This window comes from Leopardus geoffroyi, chromosome C3 (genome assembly GCF_018350155.1).
Source record: "Leopardus geoffroyi isolate Oge1 chromosome C3, O.geoffroyi_Oge1_pat1.0, whole genome shotgun sequence".
Lineage (NCBI taxonomy): Eukaryota > Metazoa > Chordata > Mammalia > Carnivora > Felidae > Leopardus > Leopardus geoffroyi.
The window spans coordinates 134968283-134987440 of NC_059338.1; the positions used below are offsets into that span (position 1 = coordinate 134968283).

Consider the following 19158-nt stretch of genomic DNA (forward strand, 5'->3'; position numbering starts at 1 on the left):
TATATAGCAATCCAGGCCTTCCTAAAGAAGGAAGAAAGATCTCAGATACACAACCTAACCTTACACCTTAAAGAGCTGGAAAAAGAACAGCAAATAAAACGCAAAACCAGCAGAAGACAGGAAATCATAAAGATTACAGCAGAAATTAATGCTATGGAAACCAAAAAAAAAAAAAAAAAAAACAAAAAACAAAAAAACCAGTAGAACAGATCAATGAAACCAGAAGCTGGTTCTCTGAAAGAATTAACAAAATTGATAAACCACTAGCCAGTTTGATCAAAAAGAAAAAGGAAACGACACAAATAAATAAAATCAAGAATGAAAGAAGAGATCACAACCAACACAGCAGAAATAAAAATAATAATAAGAGAATATTATGAGCAATTAAATGCCAATAAAATGGGCAATCTGAAAGAAATGGACAAATTCCTAGAAACATATACACTACCAAAAATTGAAGCAGGAAGAAATAGAAAATTTGAACAGACCCATGACCAGTAAGGAAATCGAATTAGTAATCAAAATTCTCCCAAAAAACAAGAGTCCAGGGCCAGATGGCTTTCCAGGGGAATTCTACCAAACATTTAAGGAAGAGTTAATACACCTATTCTCTTGAAACTGTTCCAAAAAATAGAAATGGAAGGAAAATTTCCAAATCTTTCTATGAAGCCAGCATTACCTTGATTCCAAAACCAGACAGAGACCCCACTAAAAAGGAGAACCTAGACCAATTTCCCTCATGAACACGGATGCAAAAATCCTCAACAAGATATTAGCCAACCTGATCCAACAATACATTTAAAAAAATTGTTCACCACGACCAAGCGGGATTTATACCTGGGATACAGGGCTGGTTCAATATCCACAAAACAATTAACATGATTCATCACATCAATAAAAGAAAGGACAAGAACCATATGATCCTCTCAACAGATGCAGAGAAAGCATTTGATAAAATACAGCATCCTTCATTGATAAAAACCCTCAAGAAAGTAGGGACAGAAGATACCTCGAGATCATAAAAGCCATATATGAACGACCCAATGCTAATATCATCCTCAATGGGGAAAAACTGAGCTTTCCCCCTAAGGTCAGGAACAAGACAGGGATGTCCACTCTTGCCACTGTTATTCAACACAGTATTGGAAGTCTTAGCCTCTGCAATCAGACAACACAGAGAAATCAAAGGCATCCAAATCGGCCAGGAGGAGGTCAAACTTTCACTCATCACAGATGACATGACACTCTATATGGAAAACCCAAAAGATTCCACCAAAAAACTGCTAGAATTGATTCATGAATTCAGCAAAGTTGCAGGATATAAAATCAGTGCACAGAAATCGGTTGCATTCCTATACACCAACAATGAAATGACAGAAAGAGAAATCAAGGAAACGATCCCATTTACAGTTGCACAAAAAACATAAAATACCTAGGAATAAATCTAACCAAAGAGATGAGATATCTATACATTGAAAACTATAGAAAGCTTATGAAAGAAGACACAAAGGAATGGAAAAAGATTCCACGCTCCTGGATAGCAAGAAGAAATATTGTTAAAATGTCGACACTACCCAAAGCAATCGACATATTCAATGCAATCCCATCAAAATAACACCAGCCTTCTTCACAGAGCTAGAACAAATAATCCTAAAATTTGTATGGAACCAGAAAAGATCCTGAATAACCAAAGCGATCTTGAAAAAGAAAACCAAAGAAGGAGGCATCACAATCCCAGACTTCAAGCTACACTACAAAGTTGTAATCATCAAGACAGTATGGTACTGGCACAAGAACAGACTCTCAGATCAATGGAACAGAATAGAGAACTGAGAAATGGACCCACAAAGCTATGGCCAACTAATCTTTGACAAAGCAGCAAAGAATATCCAATGGAATAAAGGTGCTGGGAAAACTGGACAGCAACATGCAGAAGAATGAACCTGGACCACTTTCTTACACCATACACAAAAATAAACTCAAAATGGATGAAAGACCTCAATGTAAGACAAGAAGCCATCAAAATCCCTAAGGAAAAAGCAGGCAAAACCCTCTTTGATCTTGCCCGCAACAACTTCTTACTCAACACGTCTCTGGAAGCAAGGGAAACAAAAGCAAAAATGAACTACTGGGACCTCATCAAAATAAAAAGCTTCTGCACAGCAAAGGAAATAATTAGCAAAACTAAAAGGCAACCGACAGAATGGGAGAAGATATTTGCAAATGACATATCAGATAAAGGGTTAGTATCCAAAATCTATAAAGAACTTATCAAACTCAACACCCAAAAAACAAATAGTCCAGTGAGGAAATGGGAAAAAGATATGAATAGACACTTCTCCAAAGAAGACATCCAGATGGCCAACCGACACCAAAAAATGCTCCACATCACTCATCATCCAGGAAATGCAAATCAAAACCACAATGAGATACCACTTTACACCTGTCAGAATGGCTAACATTCACAACTCAGGCAACAACAGACGTTGGCGAGGATTCGGAGAAAGAGGATCTCTTTTGCACTGTTGGTGGCAATGCAAGCTGGTGCAGCCACTCTGGAAAACAGTATGGTGGTTCCTCAAAAAACTAAAAATAGACCTACCCTAAGACCCAGCAATTGCACTACCAGGCACTTATCCAAGGGATACAGGTTGTGCTGTTTCAAAAGGACACACGCACCCCCATGTTTATAGCAGCACTATCAACAATAGCCAAAATATGGAGAGAGCCCAAATGTCCATCGATGGATGAATGGATAAAGAAAATGTGGTATATATATACAATGGAGTATAACTCGGCAATCAAAAAGAATGAAATCTTGCCATTTGCAACTACATGGATGGAACTGGAGGGTATTATGCTAAGTGAAATTAGTCAGTCAGAGAAAGACAAAAATCGTATGACTTCACTCATAGGAGGACTTTGAGAGACAAAACAGATGAACATAAGGGAAGGGAAACAAAAATAATATAAAAACAGGGAGGGGACAAAACAGAAGATGGGGAACAAACTGAGGGTTAAATATGGAGAACAAACTGAGGGTTACGGGAGGGATTGTGGGAAGGGGGATGGGCTAAATGGGTAAGGGGTCCTAAGGAATCTACTCCTGAAATCACTGTTGCACTATATGCTAACTAATTTGGATGTAAATTTTAAAAAATTAAAAATAAAATTTAAAAAAAGATTATTCCTCTCTTAACCTACCTCCTAAGCTTCTTTAGTTCACCACTATAGCCTCACAGGCAGAATCTGTGCCCTTTCTCTAGTCTCTAGGCAGAAATTAAAGGACTCTCTTTGCATTAACGTCCAGGTTGTTGAAGAGATCATAAAAAGTTTCACACTTCATTGTCGCATTTTGGCTTATGCGTAAGAGTTCTGTTTTTTTCTTAATGTTTAGATGTGATGCTTTTAATTTTTTAACGTTTATTTATTTTCGAGAGAGAGACAGAGCACGAGCAGGAGAGGGGCAGAGAAAGAGGGAGATGCAGAATCCGAAGCAGGTTCCAGGCTCGAGCTGCCAGCACAGAGCCCAACATGGGGCTCAAACTCACAAACCATGAGATCATGACCTGAGTCGAAGTCAGATGCTTAACCAACTGAGCCACCCAGGCACCCCTATGTGAAGTTTTCATAATTACTTTAGCAGACACTAAGTGTTTTATATATATATACATATACAGGCACTGTGGGTGCTGAGCTGCAGAAATAAAACACATTTCCTTGTCATTCTACTCATCTGAAAGTAAATACCTGTACTTTGAATCTAAGATGTTCTTTTTCATATCGGTCTCACGCAGTATCTAGCACATTACCTTGTGTTAATGCTCAATAAATAATAAATCACTTTTTCTTTTAGACTCCATTTTTAAACACACTAAATAAAGTAAGAATTAATTTAAGCAGATCTATAGGAGTCTTCCAACTTGAGAGATACAAAAATCCAGGAAATATATTGGTAGTGAAACAGGATAAGGAAAAATATGTAGATTGGGCTGTCAAAGATGAGGAACAAAGGGCAGATTATAAATGTGTAATTCCTATTCAACAGCCAACAATGACCAAGATCATTTTCATAAAGGTTGAAGGAAGTGTTTCCTTTAGTCTTATTAAAATACATGGTTTGGTCATGAAGACAGTGCTAGGCTATGAATCCCAGACACTGATTACATGTTGACTGCCTAGGAAGAGTCCACCTATGAGTCTATGATTCCACAGGTGACTAGTAATGAGTTTCATAAAAGAATAACTTGAGTTAGGATATGTATTTCCTAAAGAAATAAATGAATGAATTCCTAAATAAATGAGAAATAACAAATTTTGAACTTATCAAAATGCCCTATCAACATTCTGTAATAAATGTGTGATTTAGTTATATGACATTTTGGCTTTCAAAAAGAAATGAGTGAGTCATAAGATACATTTGTTTTAGATATTTTTAAGGCTTCTGTTTTTGATTCCTTTGAAAGATTAATTTTCCATTAATCAACATTCTTTCCGCTTAAAATTTACATTAGAATATCCCTAAATTACTAAGCTTGACTTAGTCTCTGACATATGTATTACATATTTTCTATCATGTCTACAACAGCTAAAATCTGACAATATTAAGGTTATTTCTTTGTTCTTGGACTTCTCATGAAAAAGAGTGTCCTTTGTCCATTTTCTTCCTTCCTATCCTGGTTTATTTTCCATCTTGTCACTTATCACTGCTTGAAAGTATGGTACATATTTTTATATTTATTTACTTGTTTATTATTTGTCTCTTGCTGCCAATTGAGGAAGCTCCAAGAGGAAGGGAACATTTTCAGGCTTCATTAACAGATATCTCACAAGCAATTATGAGCTTTAATGAAAAGAAACATTTCTTAATGGAAAGTGAATTTAGCTTTTTAAAAAATATTTAATATTTATTTCTAAACTGTAAGATTTTCTATTCATTTTATGGCATATTTACCGTCTGATAGCAATGTTCACTTAACAAAGTCAATTTACCAGATCTTATAATATGTATTGATATTCTTGTTTTAATAAAGTGATTCAGCTCAGAGGAGTTTCATTAAGCTTTCAAGGCTTGATAAGCCTATTTACAAATGCATATTACGATTTAGCTAGTAATTTTAGGAAATCCATTACCCAGCTATTGCAACGTTTAATTAAAATGGCTTAACATACAATTATATGTTTATTACATTCAATTTTTATTTACATTTGTATTATCAATGTGTGATTGTTTTTTAATAACTCTAGATGTGCAATCAACACATAGGCTTTCCCATTAAATGGTTAGACAAGCCATAACAATTGATGCCAACTGGTAGTATCTAACAATCTCAGAAAGCCTTCAATCATTTCCCAATGCCTTCACCTCTCTCTTTTATAAATCCCTGTACCTTTTCTTGTTCAGATGTTTTAATTTCTTTCTTAACCTTCCTTAATAGGACCCTTAGAGAATCTAAGAAAGAAAATGCCCATCTGCACATACACAGAACACTTTCCACATAATTTTTTTTTTAATATTTATTTATTTATTTTGAGAGAGAGAGCACGCATGCAAGCAGGGAAGGGCAGAAAGAGAGAGGGAGAGAGAGAATCCCAAGCAGGCTTCACGCTGTCAGTGCAGAGCTGGATGCAGGGTTCCATCTCACAAACCATTAGACCATGACCTCAGCCGAAATCAAGAGTCAGATGCTTAGCCGACTGAGCCACCCAGGTGCCCCCATTTTCCACATAATTTCATTTAAAGAGATTCACAGGGGTACCTGGGTGGCTCAGTTGGTTATGTGTCTGACTTCAGCTCAGGTCATGATCTCACAGTCTGTGGATTTGAGCCTCACGTCAGGCTCCGTACTGACAGCTCAGAGCCTGGAGCCTGCTTCGGAGTCTGTGTCTCCCTGTCTCTCTTCCCTTCCCACGCTCACGATCTGTCTCTGTCTCTTAACAGTAAACAAACATTAAATTTTTTCAAAAATAAAGAGATTCACAGATCTCTTGGGTCCATCAGAGACTATGTAGGGGTCATGAACTCCAGGTCAGTAGCTCTTGTCTTATCCTATTAGTTTCTCCATATTGCCCTTATAACTGCCTTCATATTTTCGCCAACTTTACCATTCAGGTGACAAATGTGTATGCTAAAGTTGCTAACCCCCTTCATACAATATTCTATATGCAGGACCTTAGGAAAAAAATTGGCTATGTACTAAAGATAGAGTGTTATAATAACAGCCACTCAAATAAGAGTTGAGCAATTAACAACAGGAAAAACTGTGATAGGAAGGGGCAAAAAGTTAAGATAGACTATAAACAATCCTTCTTATAAATAAGCTTTATTTAGCAGATATCTACTAACAGCCTTCTATGTGCCTCCTTCACACACATAACAGATGTCTACTGGCAATGACAATGATCCAGGCCCAGTAGGGAAGAGAAAAATGGAAGAAGTCATCTTTGAAAATTAAATCTCCTACCGAAGTCTATAATATAATTTAGTCTGTTAATGTTTAAGACTGGTAAGTTATACTACAAGTTCATTACTAAAAACAAAAGCTAACACTCTAGTTATAGCCTCTAGAATCATTAAAAAAATTTCCCCCAATCCATTTTTATTCCTCCAAATAAAATCTAATGCTATGTGAATTCCCGGTATAAATTCAAAATCCTGTTTTGTATTAGAAGATAGGAGAGACATAGTTTCCCACCCATAGTTTGTCACTATTTTTTAAGCCAAGTTCAGACACACATGCATTCTTTCTGCTCTGCTGGGGCATCGGGGCAGGATTTCACCTTTCTTCATTTCACAGGTAATACTTCAACTCATAATTTAAAGACAGAGAATAATAAAACTAAACATGACGTTTCATAACAAATATTTGAAAGAGAGCTTCATGGATTGAGTTTTCTGGGTAAGGAATTTGACTAGTATTGAAGGAAAGATTCCCCTTTATTGGGTATTCAAGAGGGAATCAGAGCTCACTGAAGCTGGGAAGAAAATAGAAGCACTAACATTTGCAATAAATAGCTCCGATTATTATTATGACTAAATGAAAGCAAAATGAAAGTTGACATTTCTCTATTTTACATTAAAGATCTGGCAATGAATAAAGATAAAGGTCTAGTGGGTTTCATAAGTCTGGTATTAAAAATAAAATTACCCTCATTGACAGGTGAAATTGATCTGGCATTTCACAAAAGAAGGTAAATGGATTTTTAAAAATGGTTTCCTTCTCCTTATATAGGACTATTTAAATAATTTAAAAGTTATTTCTCATGGAAATAGAATCAATTTTCTATATGCCTTGAAGCACATTAATGAGAATTCTGAATTTCCTTCCTTCTAGTCAAGTGATAAGTCAAAATAAAAAACCCTTGAAAGCTATTACATTGCAGAAAATACAATTTTCTCCTTGAGAAAGAATAGTTATTGGTTGCTGCTAAATTTAATGTAGGAAATACAAAGTTACTGTGGCCATGCTATCAATAGGAAAATCTCTTCTGTGGTGGTCAGCTAGTAGCACCCAAAGAAAGTTTTAGCTCTGTCACATTTTAACTCAGGAGTATTTAAATCTGTTTTCTCAGTCTCGTGTAAGTCTTGCCTCCATAATGCTTTTTCACTCCAACTTCCTAGTGGAAGTTTTCATTTCAGGTTTTACTCACTGCAATTGCTATTAAAAAAAAAAAAAAAGGTTGTTCTGAATGCACTTTTTCTAATAAATATGATCTGGACTACCCAGGTGTCAAAACTACCCTACTTCTACTAGCATATGGAAAGTTAAGGCAAATCTCCCACCACCATTTTGAGTCATCATAGGACTGAGTAAGTGAAATACAGACTTACAAATTTCCAAATGATAAATACTTCAAAAATTAAACCCAGCAAATGAAAAGAATTGTGTTCAATCAGGGGCACCTGGATGGCTCAGTCCGTTGAGATTCCAACTCTTGGTTTTGGCTCAGGTCATGATCTCAGGGTTTGTAGGTTCAAGCCCCACATTGGGCTCTGCACTGACAGTGCAAAGCCTGCTTGGGATTTTCTCCTTCTCCCTCTCTCTCTGCCCCTCCCCAGCTTGCTCTCTCTCTCTCTCTCAAAAAAGAAATAAACATAAAAAAATTTTTTTAAAGAATTATGTTCAAACATAGTTACCAGCTCCAAACCTAAGTGGCTCTAAACTAAGGTTTTTCTCTTGTATTCTCTTGTATTTAATCTCTTGTATTTCTCTTGTATTGTACTGTAAATTTCTTGTATTTAATATCTCTTGTATTCTCTTGTATTTCTCTTGTATTCTCTTGTATTTTCTCTTGTAATTTCTCTTGTATTTTCTCTTCTGCTTTGTGCGACTAGTCTATTGTACATTTAATAATTTTATTTCCCCTAATAACCAACTACATCTCTCTGGTAAATGAGAAGCCCTCCATCTCCAGTTCTTAACAATCAGTCACTCCCTGCCCAGCATTATAGTGGGTCTCGGCTGACAGCCTATGTATTTCAAATTATTTCTCTATTTGGTCTTAGTAGCAAATAGATGGTGACATTCTTAGATATAAAGAAAAAATCAAAACCAAAATCTAAAAGCAAATCTAGTAAAACTTTAATTTTAAAACAGAGAAATTAACTTTTATCTTATGTGGAACCCAACATAATTTTCTATACAAAATTGCTAAGTTATCGTCAAAATCATGCACCTGGATTTATTTTCCCTTTAGCTTTTAACGACTAACCAAATTCAGAATCCTGGAAGGCATCTCATCTCACCTTCCTGCAGGGCTGGAGCTAGTGTCTTCATTTTCCCATTGTTCATTTTTACTTCTTGGAACTGGGGGCTGTAGCATTTCAGCTGCTAGTGGGTCAGCATCATTCTCTTCTCGACCAATCCATTCTCCAATCACACGGGGTCTCAGAAGAGAAGAATTAAATGCCACTGTTTCCTAAAGAGGAGAAAAGAATATACTGACTCAGATCACTTATTCTTATTAATAGGACAGCAGGGAAATAATTTTGTCTACAGTTTCAACTACTTCCGTAAATCAAAATGTTCTTTTTCTTTCTGAATTGACTAAAAATTTCCATTTTTATTAGATGACTTATTCTTTGTAATTTGTGCTGACTCCTTTAGGTCACCGTGACAAAGGATCCAGGAATGAAATCTTTTATTTGGATTCAGAAGGCTGCATATGTGTTCTCAGGAAGGACGAGCTGAGAGTAGCATTTGTGACAGAAAGAAAAGTGTGCAGTAAGGCGCACACAGTGAAAGAGCTTAGTGTTACTGGGAAATGATAAAAATTTCTTAGGAGGAAACTGGGGTGAGGTAAGGGAATAAAGTCAAGAGATGGCAGTGGAAGGATGGATTGTCTCCAACTGTGAAACATTTTGGACTTGGAGCCATCCAGTGTAGGTTAGAAGCAGGGCAATATCAATAACAGGTTTGCTAGCTAATCAAAACACGTTAAAGTGATCTTTTTTCATAGACTTGGGTATGATGTGGCTCTTTAAATGATACTTCAGCCATTTAAATCATTTAATATTTTGAAAGGTTCTACTATCAAAATAAATAAATAAATTTTAAAAAAGGGATGCCTGGATAGCTCAGTTAAGATTCCAGATCTTGACTTCAGCTCAGGTCATGCTCTTACAGTTTATGGGTTGGAGCTCTGTGCAGTCTATTGTACATATTGTACACTGGCAATGCAGAGCCTGCTTAGGATTCTTTCTCTCTCCCTCTCTGCCCTACTCATGTGCGCTCACTCTCTCTTTCTCTCTAAAAATAAATTAATAACCTTTGAAAGGTACTCAAATACTAGATGTGAGTCATTGCTAGAGATATCTCAGTAAGTGAGAAAAAGGCCAGTTAAAAGCAGTGCCTACTCTATGATTTCAGTTTTGCTTTAAAAATTCATATGGGTGTGTATCAATGTTTTGTGCTGATCTCAGCCTATCAATAACCAATGTTGTGGTTCTTATTATGATTGCAAGATGCCCTTCATCAATAACCATCAGGAAGCTCAGAAAAATTAAAAGTTTATTGTTTATAAGGCCTGCAAATTACGCAGCACACCTGGGGCCACACTGTGAGGTCACAGGTTGACAAGAGAGAGAGAGCTAGCAAGCAGAATGTTGGGGTTCCGTTTTTATTGGGGTTGAGGGTGGAAGCCTAGGGTTTTCTGGGCTCATTCTATATTGGTGAATTTAAAACAGAAGAATGGTAATTTAAAGCACAAGGAGAGAAAAAAACAAGAGGCCCAAAAGGTCAGTACTTGAAATCAATCAAGATCTCTAACACCAAAGAGCTTCAGTCAGGGGAGGTGGCCTGGTTCTGTATCTAGTCTGCTGTGACTGACAATGTGTTACTGGAGACAGCCATCTTTGAAGTGGACACTTTGACAATCAAGGTTTAAGTACAGCATTTGCATTACAAAAAGGAAAAATAAAACCAATTGTCAGAGTTTACACTATAATTCATCATTCATACACTAATCCTACTCATTTATTCATTTTCTTATATTTATTAAGACCTACCATGTGCCTGAAACAGCTTGATTTGTTGGGGAAACAATGGTAAGACCAAAATTTTGTGGATTTATCTAAAAAGAGGAACTACAGGTAATTTTAGTTTCTTCTTTGGGTGCTTCCTTCCATGTCTTTGCAATATTATGATTAATAGGAACTCATTGCCAAAAGAATGAGTATTAAAAATATCCTGATCTGAGAAACAGGCTTGCATTAAATTATGTTTGCTATAGTGTTTAGTATGACAAAAGTTTTGAATAATTTCTTAAAGATGCAGACCTGGCCTTCTGGGTTTTTATAATTCTCCAAAATATTATACAAATATAATACAATAAAAATATGGCATAACAATATACAATGTAATATTAATTAACCTGCAAATATAATACCAAAGGCAACATGTGAAATATGATTAGGACATATTTCATGAATATCCAAGTGATATAAAGGGACAGAAAGTAGTTATATATCTTAATATTGATTCTCTAGCTCACATAAAAATATACCAGATAAATTTTAGTAATTTAACAAATAATCAGAATTCCTTCTGTATTTATGTTCCCACAGTCAGGAAATCAAGGAACTATTATGGCTGTCAACTGTGAAATCATGTAATCAAATTACTGTTTTGAAACTACAAGAAAGGCACATTCAGGTATAACAATTTAATACGATTTGAAGCAAAGAATTAAAATTAACAGCAATATTGTTAAATTTTAAAACTGTATTTGTTTTTAAAAGCAAGCTGAGTCAAAGTTCTGTTTTAGAATTTTAAAAAATTATAAATACATTCACAGCCTCAGAACCAGTTTTGATCTATGCGTCTGAAATGTTGTTTATTTTGTGAATTTCACTTTCTCCAAATGTAAAACAGTGCAGATGCGTATTACAAAACCCACTGTATCAAATGAATTAGTAGGTAGCACAGTTAAACCACAGTTTTCTGTACATATGCTAGATGCGATTATTTAAGGATGTGGACTACGTTAAAACCACTTCTATATTTGTGATATAAATGTGAAACAAAAGGTGAAAAGAACAGCAAGAATGAGCAAGTTGGGGAAGAGTGGATGCTTGGTTGTGAAAATGTGCAGAGTAACAGAACAGAGAATTGATGGGGCAAATTTTGATCCTATGAAGTTTTATTTTATAGATAGAATATTAAAAAGGTTGGATAATTAGTTCAGTGTTATTAACTGCATTTATGTAATGAAGCAGAATTGGGCTTGGAGATTTATCTTATAGGCTCAACAGAGAAGAATGGGGGCAAGAGAAAGGAGTGAGTTTGGGCACTATCGATGAGAAATGTGAAATAGAATTTAGAGTTGAATGTGATCAAAAGTTGAGAGCTGCAGAGAATTTTCTAGAAATAACTTCCTGGTCGCTTACTGGGAAATTAAATAAAATGATAGATGTCACTGCTGTGGAGAGTAGAGCACTGAGAGAAGGATAAATTGTTTTAACAGTAGCTGAAAGCAGAAATTCGGTGGGAAATAGCTGATGGGCAAAGAAATACAAAGAGCCGCAAAGAAGGTCAGAGGAGTTAGGAAGTTAGCATTTTACAAGTGAAAAAACCGGAACTCTACTTTTCTTATTTATTAGAATGATCAAAGCTCTTTTTATATCTATGCCTTCTTAAAATGTTACATTTATAAAAATTCTTGAATGTAACCCATCTACTTGTAATAGATTAAAATAGCAAATTTCCTTGGATGTATCACTTATATTTGATTAAGCATAATAAACATAAATTTTTATGAAAGGATTTCAGTGAAGAAAGCAGTTCTTCACACTACATACAATGTACCACAAATATCACATATATACATAGCAAATACATCAAATACATAGCAAATACATCAAAATATACATAGCAAAAGACATTTTAAAATGCACATTAAAAGCAGTACGTTCTTGAAAATATTTTAAGTACATGGTAAATAATTTAAATGTCAATTCTAAACAATGTAAATACTAATTATTCCTCAAAAATGTGTAAGTACTGGGGCACCTGGGTGGCTCAGTCGGTTAAGCATCCGACTTCGGCTCAGGTCATGATCTCACGGTTTGTGAGTTCAAGCCCCACATCGGGCTCTGTGCTGACAGCTCAGAGCCTGGAGCCTGTTTCAGATTCTCTGTCTCCCTCTCTCTCTGCCCTTCCCCTGCTCCTGCTCCGTCTGTGTCTTTCAAAAATAAATGAATGTTAAAAATTTTTTTTCTAAATGTATAAGTACATATTCCTTTGCCCTCCCTAAGATCAGAAGTCTCTAGAGTTGAGATTCTTAAGCAAGTCTGTTTAAATTTAATAAGAAAAGCATTTATGGCCAAAAATTCACCCAAGATCACAAATTTGCTTAGTATTTCCAATCAGCAGAAAGCTAACCTATCCAAGAAGAAGTTACAGTAAACCAGGCCTACTCTGTCCAAGTAGCCTGCTCCCACTGGCTAATCCACAATGAATCCAACTGCTCTCACCACTGGTTATCAGTACATGTGATCATATTCCACATTATTTGTTTTCTCTCCTTTTTTTAACTTTCTATTTATTTTTTTAATTCCACTGTAATTAACATACAGGGTTATATTCGTTTCAGGTGTATAATACAATACAGATTCAAAATTCTATACATTACTCAGTGTTCATTATGATAAGTGTACTCTTAATCCCTTCAGCTATTTTGTCCATTCCCCCTCCAATATCCCTTTGGTGACCACTAATTTGTTCTCTATATTTAAGAGTCTTGTTTTTTCTGTCTTTTTTTTTGTTTGGTTTGTTTCTTAAATTCCACATGAGTGAAAACATATGGTACTTGTGTTTCTGATTCACTTATTTCACTTAGCATTATACCCATAGATCCATCCATGTTGCTGCAAATGGCAAGATTTCATTATTTTTTATGGCTGAGTAATATTACACTATATGCCTATCTATCTATATATACCACATCTTATTGATGGACACTTGGGTTGCTTCCATATTTGGCTACTGTAACTAATGCTGCAGTAAACACAGGGATGCATATATCTTTTCGAATTAGTGTTTTCATGTTCTTTAGGTAAATATCCAGCAGTGGAATTACTGGGTCATATGGTGATTCTATTTTGAATCTTGAAAAACCTCCATGCTATTTTCCAAAATGGCTGCACCAGTTTGCATTTTCACCAGCAGTGCACAAGCATTCCTTTTTCTCCACATCCTCCTTGCCAACACTTATTTCTTGTTTCTGGTTTTAGCCATTCTGACAGGTGTGAGGTGGTATCACTGTAGTTTTGATTTACATTTCCATGACGATGAGTGATGTTGAGCATCTTTTCATGCTTCAATCTTCGGCTCATTTTTAATTGGATTATTGGTTTTTTGAACTGTGTAACTCTTTTTATATTTTGGATATTAACTCCTCATCAGATATGTCATTTGCAAATATCTTGTATTCAATAGCTTGTCTTCTAGTTTTGATGATTGTCTCCTTTGCTGTACAGAAGCTTTTTATTTCCATGTAGTCCTGATAGTTTATTTTTGCTTTTATTTCCCTTCCCTCAGGAGACATATCTAGAAAAATGTCACTACACATGATGTCAAAGACATTACTGCCTGAGCTGTCTCCTAGGATCTTTATGGTTTAAAAACTCACATTTAGGTCTTTAATCCATTTTGAGTTTATATTGTGTGTGGTGTAAGAAAGTGGCCCAGTTTCATTCTTTTGCAAGTTGCTGTCCAGCTTTCCCAACATCATTTCTTGACTTTTTCCCATTTAATATTCTTGCCTCTTTTGTCAAAGATTAATTGACCATAGAATCACAGGTTTATTTCTGGGTTCTTTATGCTGTTTTATTGATCTACGTGCCTATTTTGTGCCTTTACTATACTGTTTTGATTACTACAGAATTGTAGTATATCTTGACATTGGGGATTGTGATTACTCCAGTTTTGTTCAAGAATGTTTTGGCTATTTTGTGGTCCCATGAAAATTTTAGGATTATTTGTTATAGCTCTGTGAAAATGTTGTTTGTATTTTGATAGGGATTGCATTAAATCTGTAGATTACTTTGGGTAGTATGAACATTTTAACAATATTTGTTCTTCTAATCCATGAGCAAGAAATATTTCCCATCTTTCTGTGTCCAGTTACTTTCATCAATGTTTTATAGTTTACAAAGTACAGGTCTCCTCACCTCCTTGCTTACATTTATTCCTAGGTCTTTTGTTATTTTTGGTACAATTGTAAATGAGATTGTTTTCCTAATTTCTCTTTCTGCCACTTTGTTATTAGTGTAGTGTTATTAGTCTATAGTGTATAGGAATGCAATGGATTTCTCTATATTGATGTATTCTGCGACCTTACAGAATTCATTTATCAGTTTTAGTAGTTCTTTTGCAGAGGTTTTAGGGTTTTATATATACAGTATCATGTTATCTACAAATAGGGAAAGTTTTACTTCTTCCTTACAAATGTGGATGAGTTATTTATTTACGTATGTATGTATGTATGTATGTATTCATTTTTCATGTCTGATTGCTGTGGGTAGGACTCCCAATACCATGTTGGATAAAAGTGGTGAGAGTGGACATCCTTGTCTTGTTTCTGATTTTAAGGGAAAGCTGTCAGTTGTTCAGAACTGAGTATGAGGTTAGATGTGGGTTTTTCACATATGGCCTTGATTATGTTTAAGTATGCTCCCTCCTAACCTACTTGGTTGAGAATTTTTATCATGAATGGATGTTGTGCCTTCTCAAATACTTTTCTGCATCTATTGAAATTATCACATGATTTTTACCCTTTCTCTTGATATATCACATTGATTGATTTGAAAATATTGAACCACCCTTCTATTCCAGGAACAGATCTCACTTGATCATGGTGAATGACTTTTTTTAACATATTGTTGGATTCAGTTGCTAATATTTTGTTGAGGATTTTTGAATCTATGTGCATCAAGGTTACTGGCCTGTAGTTCTCTTTTTTGTAGTGTCTTTATGTGGTTTTGGTATCAGAATAAAGCTGGCCTCAGAATGAATTAGGAAGCTTTCCTTCCTCTTCTCTTTTAGAGTAATTTGAGAATAACAGATATTAACTCTTCTTTAAATGTTTGGTATAATTCACCTGTGAAACCATTTGGACCCAGACTTTTGTCTGTTGGGAGCTTTTTGATTACTGATACGATTTCATTGCTGGTAATCAGTTTGTTCAAATTTTCTTTCTCTTCCAGATTCAGTTTGGGGAGGTTATATGTTTCTAGGAATTTATCCATTTCTTTTTGGTCGTCCAATTTGTTGGCATATAATTTTTCATAACATTCACTTATAATCGATGCTGTCAGTTATTGCTTGTCTTTGCATTTATGATTTTATTTAGTTGTCTTATTTTTTTTATGGGTCTAGCTAAAGGTTTATCAATTTTATTGATCTTTTCAAAAAACCAGTTCCTGGTTTCATTGATCTGTTCTACTGTTTTTTGTTCTTTTTTTAGTTTCTTTATTTTATGTCTGCTCTACTCTTTATTATTTCCTTCCTTCTACTGGTTTAGGGTTTTGTTTGTTCTTCTTTTTCCAGCTCTTTTAGGTATAAGGTAATGTTGAGATTTTTCTTGCTTCTTAAACTTCCTTCTTAGAACAGCTCCTGCCGCAGCCCAAAGATTTTGGATCATTGTGTTTTCATTTTCATTCGTCTCCATACATTCTTTATTTCTTGGTTGACCCATTCATTGTTTAGTAGCATTTTATTTAGCCTCCACATACTTGTGGTCTTTCCAGATTTTTTGTGGTTGATTTCTAGTTTCATAGCATTGTGATCAGATGTGATGCATGATGTGATTTCAATCTTTTTGAATTTGTTGAGACTTGTTTTGTGACCTAACATGTAATCTATTCTGGAAAATGTTCCATGTGAACTTGAAAAGCATGTGTACTCTTCTGTTTTAGGATGTAATGTTCTGAATATATTTATTAGATGCATCTTGTCCAATGTGTCATTCAAAGCCACTGTTTCCTTGCTGATTTTGTTTGGATGTCTATCCACTGATATAAGCAGGATGTTAAAGTCCCCAACTACTATTGTATTACTATCAGTTACTTCATGTTTGTTATTAACTGCTTTATATATTTGGGTGCTTTCATATTGGGTACATAAATATTTATAATTGTTATATCTTCTTGTTGCATTGTTCCCTTTATGATTATATAGTGTCCTTGTCTCTGATTACAGTCTGTTTTATAGTCTATTTTGTCCGGTATAACTACTGTTACGCAGGCTTTCTTTTCACTTGCATTTGCATGATAAATGCTTCTCCATTCCTTCACTTTCAATCTGCATGTGTCTTACCTCCGAAATTAGTCTCTTGGAGGCAGCATATAGATTGGTCTTGCTTTTTTGTCCTGATCTTTCATTTGAGACACATCCCTCTGTCTCCTCATTTTGTCTATCTCTCTGTGCCTGTTTTCATGTGTCTGAAGAGTCAGTTACATCTTCTGCTCTTTAAAATAGTGGCCTTATGAAGGAGAGGTCCTGCAGTGCCCTGTAGTACAATGTCTCCTATTTACCAGACCCTGGTGCTTCAGAGATGTCTCCTATGTGTGCTGCATGTGCCTTAATATTGTGGCTGACAGGGTGCCTGGGTGGCTCAGTCAGTTAAGCATCCAACTTTGGCTCAGGTCATGATCTTAGAGTTTGTAAGTTTGAGCCCCACATCAGGCTGTCTGCTGTCATCACAGAGCCTGCTTCAGATCCTCTGTCTCCCTCTCCCTCTGCTGCTCCCCTGCTTGCGTGCACACTCTCTCTCTCTCAAAAAATAAACTTAAAAAATTTTTTTTAATTCTATTGTGGCTGAGCCATTTTTGCCTTCAGTCCTGTCATGTGCAATGGCTCTCTTTGCCCTTTGTGAGCATGGTTTGGTCCCTGTGTTGGTAATGGGCAGTGTGGGGTCACCTTGGGCTTGTGTTTGCCAGAATTGTGGTCACACAGAACTGCAGAGTACTCTCCCTGTGTTATCTCCTGAGAAACTTTTGTTAGTGGGTGGGGCTTGTAGTCAGTCCAGCCCACTGCTGGGGCTGCAGTCAAACTAGTATTTGTGGTTACCTTACCCTCTCCCAGGGGCTGGAGTCATGTTGGAGAGGTGATGGCTCTCGTCAAGGCTATTTGCACACTAACAGGCTTGTGGCACTACTTTGCACGGACTTCTGCCGAGGGTGAATTGGAGAAATGTGTCCACAGGAGAATGTGAGGGCAGGGCATAGTGTTATTAGCAAGCTAGGTGGAGAGTGTTCTTGCTGGCTCCCATGTATCTAGGCCAGAGGGGGGACAGGGGAAGAGAGAATGGTTCCTACCAGCAACTTTGTTCCTGGAGAAGTCTCCTAAAGATCCCTGCCTCTCCAGCACATGTTCTGAGACTAGCAAATAAATCTCAGGCATTTTCCAAACTGCTGCTTTTATGCTGTACCTCAACAGGGCTGTTAGTTATTCTGTCTCTTTTGGGGTGGGACTCAGTTTCCTATCATCTGTTGTCTCTCCCAGAGCCAAGCCCAGTGATTTTTTAAAGTTCCAGGTGTTTAGCGCTACTGATTGTAAGAACTCTCAAAGTCAAGCCCCTCTGATTTCCAAAGCCAAATGTTATGGCTATTCATCTACCCAGGGTGGGTCCCCCATGCCTGGGGTGCCTGATACAGGATCTGCTCCTTTCCCCTCTCGTGTCTATGGTCTCTCCTCGCCATGGACAATTCTAGGAGTTAGCTTGGTCCTGACCAAGTCTCTACCCTTCCTACCACTTTTGATGTGGCCTCTTCTCTAAGTCCTGTTGTGAAGGGTCTGTTCTTCCAGTTCTCAGGTTGTTCCCTGGGTTACTTACAGTGATGTGGGTATTATCTAGATGTTATCTGTGGGATGAGGTGAGCCTAAGATCCTCCTACTCTGCCATTTTCTCCAGAAGTCTGTTTTCCCTTCTTAATAAATCAAGATGCTCATGAAAGGCTGGGATCACATCTTAAATTCCTTTGTTTTCCCCATAATAACTAGCATAATTATTTCATAAAATAAGTATAAAATTTGTATTAAGTGAATTTTAAAAATTCATAGAAGGAAAACCAACATAAATGTTGGTAGTATTATGAAGTATCATTATGTCATATCACAAATTATGAAGTATCATTATGTCTAACTAAAAGTCGTATAAATGATTCATGGACAACACTGATTAATATATTTTTAAGCCATTTCAGCATAAAGTCTACAAGATGTGACTGATTTAAAATAATTAAATATTCTGTACAAATTCTCAAGCTTTTGAGTAAATTATTTTAATCCTACCAATTCACAAAAGGAAAATTATGAAACACATAATTACATATTAAATGTTTAATCTAATAGCCATTGTTAAACTAATCCACACATTGAACTTGAATTAGAGTTTAAAGGAAGTAATGTAAGTAGATACTTAAAAGCTTTTTTCCTACTGTCTCTTTTTTAATTTTTTTCCAGCTTTGAGATATAATTGATATATTTTATGTAGGTTTACATTGTATACTGTCAAGATTTGACATACATATACAATGCAAAATGATTACCATAATAAGGTTAACATACTCAACACTTCACATAATTAACATTGTGTGTGTGTGTGTATGCATGTGTGTGTACATGTGTGGTAAGAACTTTCTTAGCAACTTCCAAG

General features: G+C 35.9%; 1 protein-coding gene across 1 annotated transcript in view; it reads right to left on the reverse strand.

Annotated features, from left to right (window-relative positions):
• CC3H8orf34 (chromosome C3 C8orf34 homolog) overlaps nucleotides 1–19158 on the reverse strand; it is a 405008-nt gene that overhangs the window by 247090 nt on the left and 138760 nt on the right. Inside the window, 1 exon segment of the mRNA XM_045454994.1 lies at nucleotides 8747–8919. Coding sequence (XP_045310950.1) covers nucleotides 8747–8919 — 173 coding nt within the window.